General features: G+C 41.7%; 1 protein-coding gene across 1 annotated transcript; it reads left to right on the plus strand.

The window, feature by feature from the left end:
• Positions 1-59: 59 nt before the first annotated feature.
• Positions 60-11,897, plus strand: edem2 (ER degradation enhancer, mannosidase alpha-like 2). Its single transcript, XM_014145883.3, has 11 exons — positions 60-270; positions 1,819-1,929; positions 7,065-7,104; positions 7,213-7,318; positions 7,448-7,573; positions 7,742-7,953; positions 8,114-8,255; positions 8,365-8,489; positions 8,572-8,716; positions 8,809-8,930; positions 9,059-11,897. Exons 1-11 carry the CDS (start codon positions 164-166, stop codon positions 9,533-9,535), a joined length of 1,713 nt encoding a protein of 570 aa, XP_014001358.1. The 5' UTR covers positions 60-163; the 3' UTR covers positions 9,536-11,897.
• The last annotated feature ends 1,117 nt before the right edge of the window (positions 11,898-13,014 follow it).

Here is a 13,014-nt window from a genome sequence, read left to right on the forward strand (position 1 = left end):
GCTGGAGGACATGTGTAGGTCGTCAGGTTGCGGAAGACTTCAGCACCCACGACGCACGCGTCATGTCTATTCAATTTACTTCCTGTTAGCGGTCCCTAGTGTGTGGTGCTGTTGCATTTGATCAGTGTTTTTAGCTGTTATCCTAGCTATACCTCGTTTATTCATGCTTAGGTTGCTGTGCACTACTATTTTGTGCGTAATTCACGTCTTTACATTGATCAGCAATGCGAAAGGACAAGAGTTTACAGAGCTGGAGATGGCACACTACAGGTACAGTAATGACAATCTAGTGACGTTAGGCTTTTAATCACACGTCTGTAGTTAGCTATGTTGTAACTCTCAAACTCTAGGCGATATTCTTCCTAGCTCAGGTGAACTACAATCTCGATGCTGTGTTTAAGGTTTCGTCGGATTTCGAAACATCCTTCAAATAAAACATTCGAGCGCTTCCATCCGACGAAACTACACTTCCCGAGTTACGTTTACACACAGATGTTCGGAGCACTCGATATAGCTACTCAGCACAGGCGGTCGCTTCTTGTTTTACGTCTATTTTCATAAACAAGTGCTGTAACGTCGAGATATGGCCGTGTGATAACACAAACCATATCAAGGGTGTGTATCAATGTCACTTTTTTTTAAAGGATTTCTCGCGTGTTCATGTTCCGATTGAGTATCTGGTCTCTTAACAAACCCCCTGTACAGAAGATTCCTTTTAAAACACAAATCAAACGAAGTGTTTTTTATGCACATGCTGAAATTAGAATGCAAGGCAGTGAAGGAGAGAGAACCGACGGGCTGCTAGCGTCAATGTCATCATGCGCTTGAATTTAAACTGAACAAAAATATAAAAGCAACATGCAACAATTAAAATATATTTTTAGTTAAAGTTCATATAAGGAAATCGGTCACAGTGAGATTAATTCATCATGCCCTAATCTATGGATTTCACATGACTGGGAATACAGATATTCATCGGTTGATCGCAGATAACTTAAAGAAAGGGCAGGGGCTTGGATCAGAAAACCATTCACTATCTGCCTCAGCGCAACACATCTCCTTTGCATAGAGTTGATCAGGCTGTTGATTGTGGCCTGTGGTATGTTGTCCCACCATTCCTCTTCAATTGCTGTGTGAAGTTGCTGAAAAATGACTGGAACTGGAACACACTGTTGTACACTTCGTCCAGAGCATCCCAAACATGCTCAATGGGTGACATGTCTGGTGAGTATGCAGGCCATGGAAGAACTGGGACATTTTCAGTTATCAGGAATTGTGTACAGATCCTTGCGACATGGAGCAATGCATTATCATGCTGAAACATGTGTTGAAGGTGGCGGATGAATGGCACGACAATGGGCCTCAGGATCTCGTCACGGTATCTCTGTGCATTCAAATTGACATTGATAAAATGTTATTATGTTCGTTGTCTGTAGCTTATGCCTGGTTTTCTGATCCACGCTCCTAACCTTTTTTTAAGGTAGTTTATGACCTGTATTCCCAGTCATGTCAAATCTATAGATTAGGGCCTAATTCATTCATTTCAATTGACTGAGTTCCTTATGAACTGTAAGTAAAATCTTTTAAATTGTTGCATGTTGAATTTCTATTTTTTGTTTAGTGTAATTCCAGTGTGTACGCGCTCGTTCACACATGTAAAAAAAAAAAAAAAAAAAAATCTGCTTTTCATTTGATTTGGGCTTTAGTCCAATAAATTGTGTAATGGAACCGAATCGTGATCAAGGGCTAGGATTAGCCGTGGGGTTCCGCTTGATCTGCTCTTCCGCTTATCTACTCTTGTTTGTTTCTTCCTGACAGAGAGAAAATCAAGTCCATGTTTTACCATGCATACAACAGCTACTTGGATCATGCTTATCCATATGACGAATTGCGGCCCCTGACCTGTGATGGCCAGGATACATGGGGCAGGTATGACTATTGCCTCTGCAGTTGTTAGACAATAAACCAATGTTGTAATTTCCTGTGAATGACACAGCCAAGACTAATACCTGGACAATCAATAGCCCAAACCACCTGAAACCTCAGTGTTTTCCACTAGCACCGGCTGTCCTATACAGCCGGTTACACACTCATTTCCAGCGGGTACTTTTTCCACTTAAATTAACTAGGCTACTTTTCAATTCGCAAGTCCGGAAAAAAAGTCAGCCGAGCCCACAGCTGCTAGAATGAACGATATAAAATATTATGGATATACTGACATGGTTACATCTCTCTGCCCTACCAATGGGAGTTGTCCACAAAGCGGCACAGCAAGCTCCCTCCTATCCTTTCTTTGGATTGTTGGATACATCTCATTATTGAAATCCTTTTTTGAATATTCTTTGAGGGTTGTTGATGTCAACCGCCTGTATTCAATGGATAGAGATGCTGTGCTACTAGCCTCAAACCATGAATATGCATAGCCATCTCGAGACAACTACGATAGTGTTTTTTTCTCAAAGTTGCCCGGGATGTCACATGTCCTACGTATATCAGTACACTCGTAACAACTTAAGCATTATGAAACTTCTATTTGATCAAATAAACCTCAAGTAGCAAATAAGCCATACGTTTTTTGGTTGACCAAATTCAACACTCTCGTTGACCTCCATACAAAAACTCCTGGCTTTGTGTGCGACGCAACGAAGAAACGCCACCTGATGGAGTGAGACAGATTTTCCGGCGAGTTGGGCCTGTCTTGTCCTCGCTAACGATATGCATCGCCTAGTGATCTATTGATAGGACAGGCACCTGTCTGCACAAAGTGAGCGATGACAGGGAAACTGCTGGTTTGACAGGCTGTCTGTCCTGCCTCCCGGTACCTGGGAGTGTTTGTGCCGTGTACGCTGTGGTTGCAGTCACATTTCTTTACACGGCGGGAGAGGGAATGATGCTCTTTCATTGTCTATGTGAGTCAATTTGCACGTCCCATATAATGTGGCAACGATTAGTTGAAATCCACTTAGCCTGTTTTCTAGCACATTCATTTATTTTATTTCGTGTGTTTCATATGCAGCTACAAAGTGCAGGAGCATAGGCTTACTGTGATTTGATTGACGAACAACAAGCTTGACTAGGTTATAAATGCTATCGATCAATCAATCTCATATATCCTTGCCATTCATAAATCATACAACTACGTAGTATGTCCATGGCATCGCACTGGGACATATAAAAAATAAAGATCACGTTTGTATTTTCGATATGAAGTCCATCAGGCCTTGCCAGACAGTGACATTAAAGTGACTCGTCAGTAGCTGTTGATTTGGCTCCCTAGTTTGCATACTTGTAGGTTTTTTGGGGCTACTATCTGCAGATACAGTATATTCACACCCCTTGACTTTTTCCAAAATGTGTTACATCCTTAATTTAAAAAGGATTAAATGTAGATGTTTTGTCACTGCCTACACACAGTACCCCATAATGTCAACGTGGAATTATGTTTTTAGAAATGTTTACAAATGAATTGAAAATTAAAAGCTGAAATGTCTTGAGTCAATAAGTATTCAACCCTTTTGTTATGGCAAGCCTAAATAAGTTTAGTAGTAAGTCCCATAATAAGTTGCATGGACTCACTCTGTGTGCAATAATAGTTTTTAACATGATTTTGACTACCTCATCTCTGTACCCCACATATACAATTATCTGTAAGGTCCCTCAGTCGAGCAGTGAATTTCAAACAATGTTTCAACCACAAAGACCAGGGAGGTTTTCCAATGTCTTGCAAAGAAGTGCACCTAAAAGAAAAACGGACTTTCAATGATGGCTTTAAAACAGTTAGAGTTTAATGGCTGTGATAGGAGAACTGAGGATGGATCAACATTGTAGTTAGTCCACAATACTAACCTAGTTGACATGGTGAAAAGGAAGCCTGTACAGAATAAAACTGTTCCAAAACATGCATCCTGTTTGCAACAAGGCACTAAAGTAATACTGCACAAAATGTGGCAAAGCAATTCACTTTTTGTCCTGAAAACAAAGTGTTATGTTTGGTTCAATACAACACATTCCTGAGTACCACTCTCCATATTTTCAAGCATAGTGGTGGCTGCATCATGTTGTGGGTATGCTTGTAATCATTAAGACGGGGGAGTTTTTCAGGAGAACATAAACGTAATGGAGCTAAATAGAGGCAAAATCCTAGAGGAAAACCTGGTTCAGTCTGATTTCCAACAGGCACTGGGAGATTAATTCACCTTTCAGCAGGACAATAACGTGTTTTAAGGCCAAATCAACACTGGAGTTGCTTACCAAGAGGACAACTTACCTAAAGTGTCCAAGTTAGAGCTTTGACTTAAATCTACTTGAAAATCTATGGCAAGACCTGAAAATAGTTGTCTAGCAATGATCAACAACCAATCTGACAGAGATTGAAGAATTTTGAAAAGAATAATGGGCAAATGTTGCACAATCCAGATGTGGAAAGCTGTTAGACTTACCCACAATGACTCACAGCTGTAATCATGCCAAAGGAGCTTGCTTCTACAAAGTATTGACTCAGATATGATACTTTAAATATTTCTGTATTTCATTTAATGCATTTGCAAAAAAAGTCAATGTTTTCACTGTCATTATGTGTAGATGGGAGAGAGAAACATCAATTGAATTCAGGCTGTAACACAACAACATGTGGAATAAGTCAAGGGGCATGAATACTTTCTGAAGGCACTGTAAATTAAGAAAACATTTGAAGATGGTGAATCCTCCTCACTGCAGGAACAATAGATGGGCTAGAGCGATCGCCTCACTCTGGTCAAAAATCTGATCAATGAAATTAATTGTTTTAAAAGCTAAAGTATTCAGACCCCTTGACTTTATCCACATTTTGTTGTGTTACAGCCTTATTCTAAAATTGATTAAATTGTTTTTTCCACTCAGTCTACACACAATACCCCATAATGACAAAGCAAAAACTGTTTTTTTGAAATGTTTGAAAATGAATAAAAGGAAATATCACATTTACATAAAGTAAGTATTCAGACCCTTTACTCGGTACTTTGTTGAAGCACCTTGGGCAGCGATTACAGCCTCGAGTCTTCTTGTGTATGACGCTACAAGCTTGGCCCATCTGTATTTGGGGAGTTTCTCCCATTTTTCTCTGCAGACCCTCTCAAGCTCTGTCAGGTTGGACGGGGAGCGTTGCTGCACAGCTATTTTCACGTCTCTCCAGAGATGTTCAATAGGGTTCAAGTCTGGGCTCTGGCTGGGTCACTCGAGGACATTCAGAGACTTGTCCTGAAGCCACTCCTGCATTATCTAAGCTGTGTGCTTAGGGTTGTTGTCCTGTTGGAAGGTGAACCTTCGCCCCTGAGGTCTTGAGCGCACTCTGGAGCAGGTTTTCATGAAGGATCTCTCTGTACTTTTACTCCATTCATTTTTCCCTCGATCCTGACTAGTCTCCCAGTCCCTGCCACTGAAAAACATCCCCACAGCATGATGCTGCCACTACCATGCTTCACCGTAGGGATGGTGCCAAGTTTACTCCAGACGTGACGCTTGCCATTTAGGCTAAAGAGTTCAATCTTGGTTTCATCAGACCCAGAGAATCTTGTTTCTCATGGTCTGAGAGTCCTTTAGGTGCCGTTTGAGGAAACTCCACAGAGGAACACTTGAGCTCTGTCAGTGACCATCGGGGTCTTGATCACCTCCATGGCCAAAGCCCTACTCCCCCGATTGCTCAGTTTGACCGGGCGGCCAGCTCTAGGAAGAGTCTTGGTGGTTCCAAGCTTCTTCCATTTAAGGATGGAGTCCACTGTATTCTTGGGGACCTTCAATGCCGCAGAAACGTTTTTGGTACCCTTCCAAAGATCTGTGGCTCGACACAATCCTGTCTCGGAGCTCAATGAACAATTCCTTCAACCTCATGGCTTGGTTTTTGCTCTGACATGCACTGTAAACTGTAGGACCTTATATAGACAGGTGTGTGCCTTTCCAAATCTTGTCCAATTAACTAAATACACCACAGATGGACTCCAATGCAGTTGTAGAAACATCAAGGATGATCAATGGAAACAGGATGCACCTGAGCTCAAGTTCGAGTCTCATAGCAAAGTGTCTGAGTACTTGTGTAAATAATTGGCAAACATTTCTAAACATGTTTTGACTTTGTCATTTTGGGGCATTATGTGTAGATTGAGGGATATTTTATTTAATCAGTTTTAGAAATAAGGCTAACGTAACAATGTGGAAAAAGGGAAGGGGGCTGAATACTTTCTGAATGCACTGTATATGGTATTTTAAAAGATATGGATATAGGTCTACTGATTGAATTAGTGTTGACAATAGTAAACTGCTGCTTATGTGCAGCAAAGCCCATGGTTAACACCTGCTTCATTCTTCAATCATACCTGTATTGCGAATAGCTGAGAAAATGCCTTTTAAAAAGGAAGCTTGAAGCCTGTGGAGTCAGCAGAAATCTGTGGGTCAGTTGTTAAACAAGTAATGACATACTGCAATTCACAAACAATTGCAAACACTTGTTGAAATTCTTTAACTAATTAAACTGTCATTCTATCTCTTCTCTTTAACATGTATGGACCCAGAACTGTTCTGTTTATTTTAGACTTTTTTTTCCCCCCATTTGGAAAAGTGCCCATCACACAATTTGGCAGATTTCTTTTAAAGAACTTTACATTTTTTCAAGCTCCTTTGGGCTATTTACGTCATTTTTCTGTTTTAATACATCATTTGAATAACAAACAATTGTGGCAATTCATATCTTGCAGTGAAACACTTCAGTCTTGATAAGACAGGTTAAAGGTTTCATGTTGTCTTACTTGGAAAATAGTCTTGATCATATCGTCCTAGGCGATATTCCCAAAAAACAAACAATACACTGAATTCATACATTCAGTGATTTAAATTGTGAACGCTATACCACGACACACTTTTTTCCAATCTGACAGGTACATTCAATAATTCCGCAGTGTATTTCGGATGGAATCTAGGCATTAAAATGTACCAAAGGCCACAATATGGCTTGTTTGGCTATATTTATGAAGTACTACCTGCTGTATTGGATGTGATGACTTGACTATGACGTTGCACCTCTCCTTTCTTTTCAGTGTTTCACTGACTTTGATAGATGCCCTGGATACATTGCTGGTATGCACCTTCTCGTCATCATTATCTAATAAGTTTGTCATTCAACACCTGCGACAATGAGTTACTAAATGGGCTTCCAATCTTGTTGCCTCAATTTGCTTTTTTAAGATTCTGGGAAACCACACTGAGTTTCAGCGTGTGGCAACTCTGCTTCAGGACACTGTGGACTTTGACATCGACGTCAATGCATCCGTTTTTGAGACTAACATTCGAGGTGAGATTACAGGGAATAGGTTCAAATTGAAGCTATGAAAGTGTCAAACAATGCTCTTGTCTAGGAGATGTATGTAGGTTTTTAGCTGGGTTTTGGTTCATTGTAACTGAGCTGGGTTTCTGTCTGCAGTGGTGGGTGGTCTTCTCTCAGCCCACCTGCTGTCTAAGCGTGCTGGGATGGAGGTGGAGCCTGGCTGGCCTTGTTCTGGACCCCTCCTCAGGATGGCTGAGGACGCAGCACGAAAACTCCTCCCTGGTGAGCTGTCCACATGATTTATTTTATTATTGCATCTTCCAGATGCCCAGGACACACACATGCACACTAACATATGGCCATATGGCTCTGACATTGCATTTGCCTGGCTCTGTATATGGCCAGACTTAGGCTCACCTTTTCCCCTTATCATTTTCTTTTCGTCTGCAGCGTTCCAGACGCCCACTGGGATGCCCTATGGCACGGTGAACCTGCTTAGAGGGGTGAACCCCACAGAGACCCCTGTCACCTGTACTGCTGGGGTGGGCACCTTCATCCTGGAGTTCTCAGCCCTTAGCCGGCTCACTGGGGACCCCGTATTTGAGGACGTGGCACGCAAGGCCCTCCGGTCACTGTGGAAGACTCGCTCTGAGATTGGACTGGTGAGTCGGCAAAGAGTTGCCGATTTAGTCCTGTGACAATCTGTTTTATGCTGTCCTCTTGTGATTTGTGTAATATTCATACAGTAGATTTATTGAAACCTTTAGATTGCTTGGTACACTTTGTCAGACCCAGTGACCTAGGAGCTGTATCTTTTTCCAGGTGGGGAACCACATTGATGTCCTCTCCAAGAAATGGGTGGCCCAGGACGCAGGTATAGGGGCCGGTGTGGACTCGTACTTTGAGTACCTGGTGAAGGGCTCTATCATGCTACAAGATGAGGAACTGCTATCAATGTTCTTAGGTATTATTACTAGTTTATCATCAGACCACTTGATCATGTGGTAGATGCATACAAATTGTACATTGCAAACACATTAGTAATAGATGTTTATATTTTTGGGCATCCACAGAGTATGACAAGGCAATTAAAAACTACACCAAATTTGATGACTGGTACCTGTGGGTCCAGATGCACAAGGGAACGGTCTCTATGCCTGTTTTCCAATCACTGGAGGCCTTCTGGCCAGGGCTACAGGTAAACTACATTTCTCATTTTGCTAATCTACTGTATTCCCTATTAACTAAGAAAATCTCATTTGTTTGTGTGAATGTTTCAGAGTTTGATCGGTGAGCTGGACAGTGCATTGAGGACTTTCCATAACTACTACACAGTGTGGAGGCAATTTGGAGGACTGCCGGAATTCTACAGTATTCCACAGGGATACACTGTAGACAAGAGAGAAGGATACCCTTTACGGCCAGGTACCAGACAAAACCTGCTCACTTACAATAGTGCATAAGGGTCATACTGAAGATTTCTTGGTATTTGTATTTTGTTCCTTGTCTTGTTTCAGAGCTGATAGAGAGTGCCATGTACCTGTACAAAGCCACTGGTGACCACACCTTTCTGCAGCTCGGTCGAGATGCTGTGGAGTCCATTGAGAAGATTACACGGGTCCCCTGTGGCTATGCCAGTGTGAGTGGTTTACGCTCCTCAAGACTCCGCTGGATAGAAAATACTTACTTAAGACTAATCAGAATGTTCCGTACAGAAGTTGTTTGTGATTGAGAATTGTTTTGTTGTTTTACTACCTCCTCCCTCAGGTGAAAGACATCAGAGATCACAAGCTGGACAACCGCATGGAGTCCTTCTTCCTGGCAGAAACCATCAAGTACCTCTACCTCCTGTTTGATCCAGATAACTTCCTTCACAACAGTGGCCTGGACTTTGAGCTGGGCACTGGCCCCAGTGAGGACTGTGTTTTGGGGGCAGGGGGTTACATCTTTAACACAGAGGCCCACCCCCTGGACCCTGCTGCCCTTCACTGCTGCAGCCGCAAGCAGGAGGAACGCAGAGAGCTGCAGGACATCCTCCTTAACCTATCAGAGCCCCTCGCCAGTCCACAGGATACCCAATCACAGGAGACAGACAGTGAGACCGAGCCACCTGTCATGGATCCTTCAGAAAGTATAGCACTGAAGCCTGGGAGCAGGAGGAAAGCCCCTCTCCTCTCCTGCCCTATGCAGCCCTTCAGCGCACGGCTAGCTGTCATGGGTCAAGTCTTCACAGACGGCACATGACATGGCTTTACAAATGTTTTCACTTTTTGAAGATTAAATTTAAAGATGGAATCCATCTCACCTCTGTCTGCCCCACGGCCGTTTTTGTTTTGTCAACGAAGCAGAGATGGGGAGCAGATATTCTACGTATGATAGTAACAGGAAATACAGAAAGTTTGAGCTACTATTTTCATTTTACCCATAGACCAGTCATTACACTAATGCTACTTAGCATGGGCTCGTGAAACTACCTCTAACTTCCTTCATACTGGACACAGAAACATAAAAATGGTATCGACGAGTTCATCGAAATCTGGGGAGGTAGATAAAGGGCATCATTGCCAAAATCCTGAAGTATCCAGGTTTTAACTGAACACTGAAAATTAAAGATTATTTACTGTGGTTTTCATTATACAAAATGCTTTGATTCATGGTATTGCCCATGGTTTCTGAAATACATTGTAATATAGGCATGTGGTTAGGAAAGGTATGAATAAATAATAGTTTGCATTAAACATTTTCATACTCAAGTGATGGAACCAAGGATGTATATAACACTTGATTACTGAGTGCATTCGGAAAGTACTTTTTCCACATTTTGGTACAGTACAGGCTTATTCTAAAATTGACTAAATAATCCACACACACTACCCCATAATGACAAAGCAAAAACAGGTATTTGGACATTTTTGAAAAAGTATAAAATAAATTAAACAAACCTTATTTATATAAATCAAATCAAACTTTATTTGGCATGTGCCGAATACAACAAGTGTAGACTTTACCGTGAAATGCTTACTTACAAGCCCTTAACTCTCCTAGAACTGCACTGTAGGTTAAGAAAATATTTACCAAGTAGACTAAAATAAAAAGTAATAATTAAAAATAACACAATAACGAGACTATATACAGGGGGTACCGGTACCGAGCCAGTGTGCGGGGGTACAGGTTAGTTGAGGTAATTTGTACATGTAGGTGGGGGTGAAGTGACTATGCATAGATAATAAACAGCGAGTAGCAGCAGTGTACAAAGAGGGGGGGTGGGGTCCATGTAAATTGTCCGGTGGCAATTTTATTAATTGTTCAGCAGTCTTATGGCTTGGGGGTAGAAGCTGTTGAGGAGCCTTTTGGTCCTAGACTTGGCGCTCCGGTACTGCTTGCCATGCGGTAGCAGAGAAAACAGTCTATAACTTGGATGACTGGAGTCTCTGACAATTTTATGGGCTTTCCTCTGACACCACCTATTGTATAGGTCCTGGATGGCAGGAAGCTTGGCCCCAGTGATGCCGAGCAGTTGCCTTACCAGGCAGTGATGCAACCGATCAGGATGCTCTCAATGGTGCAGCTGTAGAACCTTTTGAGGATCTGAGGACCCATGCCAAATGTTTTTCAGCGGCAGGGACTGGGAGACTAGTCAGGATCGAGGGAAAGATGAACGGAGCAAAGTACAGAGAGATCCTTGATGAAAACCTGCTCCAGAGCGCTCAGGACCTAACCTTCCAACAGAACAACGACCCTACGCACAAAGCCAAGACAATGCAGGAGTGACTTCGGGACAAGTCTCTGAATGTCCTTGAGTGGCCCAGCCAGAGCCTGGACTTGAACCTGATCGAACATCTCTGGAGAGACCTGAAAATAGCTGTGCAGCGACACTCCCCATCTAACCTGACAGAGCTTGAGAGGATCTGCAAAGAAAAATGGGAGAAACTCCCCAAATACAGGTGTGCCAACCTTGTAGCATCATACCCAAGAAGACTTGAGGCTGTAATCACTGCCAAAGGTGCTTCAACATCGTACTGAGTAAAGGGTCTGGATACTTATGTAAATGTGATATTTCAGTTTTTAAACCTGTTTTTGCTTTGTCATTATGGGGTACTGTGTGTAAATGTAATCAATTTTAGAATAAGGCTGTAACGTAACAATGTGGAAAAAGTCAAGGGATCTGAATACTTAATGAATGCACTGTATGTTTTAATTGAAATCTACAGCTTGCATCTTATCCGCTCATTGTTCCCTCATGTCATAGTTTGTACATCGCAATTGTTATATTGCTTATATAGGTCTATCTTATTAATCATTTTAGGCAGTGTTGGAATTATTTCATTGTTTTGCTTACTTTAGCTAATTATAATACACAATGTGCTTTTCTCCTCGAGGAGCGGATACAAAATGTTGTTGAGTCTGTAACCATGTTTGCCAGTGACAGTCTCTTCCCATTCAAATATTTTTTTTAACTAAAAGTTCAGTAATGACCCATGTAATTACAGGTGACATTGCGAGGGTTGTTTTTATTTGCGCAGTGCGTTGGTATGTTGTCTATAAAAGTGGGTCAACGTGATTGTATTTTCCTTCCTTTTTAGGCCAAATAAAATACTTAATGGTAGGCTTTAATGTTTTTGTATGGTTCAGAAGTCCAAACTCATGGTGGCGTTCGCTATTGAAGGAGAATTTCGGTTCTTATCAACTTGCACAAATTCACAAGGTATCAGTAGGAAACCATATTTGTTTAAACAAGTCAGCCATATCAGCTATGGTTTTAAAAAGGCAGTAAATGAGGCTGAATGAACTGTTTTGCAGCCAGATGAGGCTCCACTGATAGCCAGGTGTAGAGGTGGTAAGGATTCACTCCATGGTTGGTGCTGAAAGGAAGGCTCTGCGTCGGGACAGCTTTATGTAGGCCCTAACAGTTTATGGGCACCATTTGTCTCCGTTAAAGAGCAATTCATGTGTTGTGTAGTGGCTTCACTGGCATGCATCTAAAAAAAAAAATGAGTTTGCCCCACTAAGATTGACATGCTAAAATCGCCACTGGTCATACCGAACTGCCCCAGTGGCTTTCCATAGAGCTCCACATTGGTGTCTTAATACCCATAAAACCTAGCTGTCAAACAGGGAAATGGTTCCAATCGTTTTTCCACCGTTCATTTTTCCCATAGGGAATTTTAGAAACACTTAAAATAAGGGCTGTGTTTTGTGTCGGCTTACCCTGGCGTGATGTTTTGATAACCGTGTAAATCTCTCGGACAAGGTGACTTTTATCGATATATTCGGCTCTATTTACACGCTAATTAACATCAAAGTCAACATGCAAGACTATAAATCCCTGCAGGCTCATTTTTGTGAGAACCATAAATAGGGTTGAAAATGCGATGGAAACCAATTTAACTTGTATTTTTTAATTGGTATGTGGGAGTTTACCGAATAATGTTTTTTTGTATGTGCACTACATCATTGCCTACAGCCTTTTATCTGCAACAAGTCAATTTGATTGAAACATCTCTGGTGGGAAAATGCGCATATTGTTTTTATGCAGATTTGTTTTTATATTCGCATGAAAATCTGTTGCCAATTGGAAGGAAAACGAGCTAATCGTTTGAAGTTTAAAAAATATATATTTATACATAGGGACATAGAACTTAAATTGAAGGAGCACAAGTTTGAACTGAGGGGACTTAGCCCCCTTGTGGAACCGGGTAGGCCTACAGGTCAAAAGTCGATTT

This window comes from Salmo salar, chromosome 15 (genome assembly GCF_965601325.2).
Source record: "Salmo salar chromosome 15, fSalSal1, whole genome shotgun sequence".
NCBI classification, from domain to species: Eukaryota; Metazoa; Chordata; class Actinopteri; order Salmoniformes; family Salmonidae; genus Salmo; species Salmo salar.

Bases quoted from the DNA above. Each gene is read 5' to 3' on its own strand.
- edem2 (XM_014145883.3), top strand. From the start codon at position 164: ATGCTTAGGTTGCTGTGCACTACTATTTTGTGCGTAATTCACGTCTTT. The intron at 7,319-7,447 runs GTGAGATTACAG...TTCTGTCTGCAG, and splicing joins TTTTGAGACTAACATTCGAG to TGGTGGGTGGTCTTCTCTCA. The intron at 8,717-8,808 runs GTACCAGACAAA...GTCTTGTTTCAG, and splicing joins AGGATACCCTTTACGGCCAG to AGCTGATAGAGAGTGCCATG.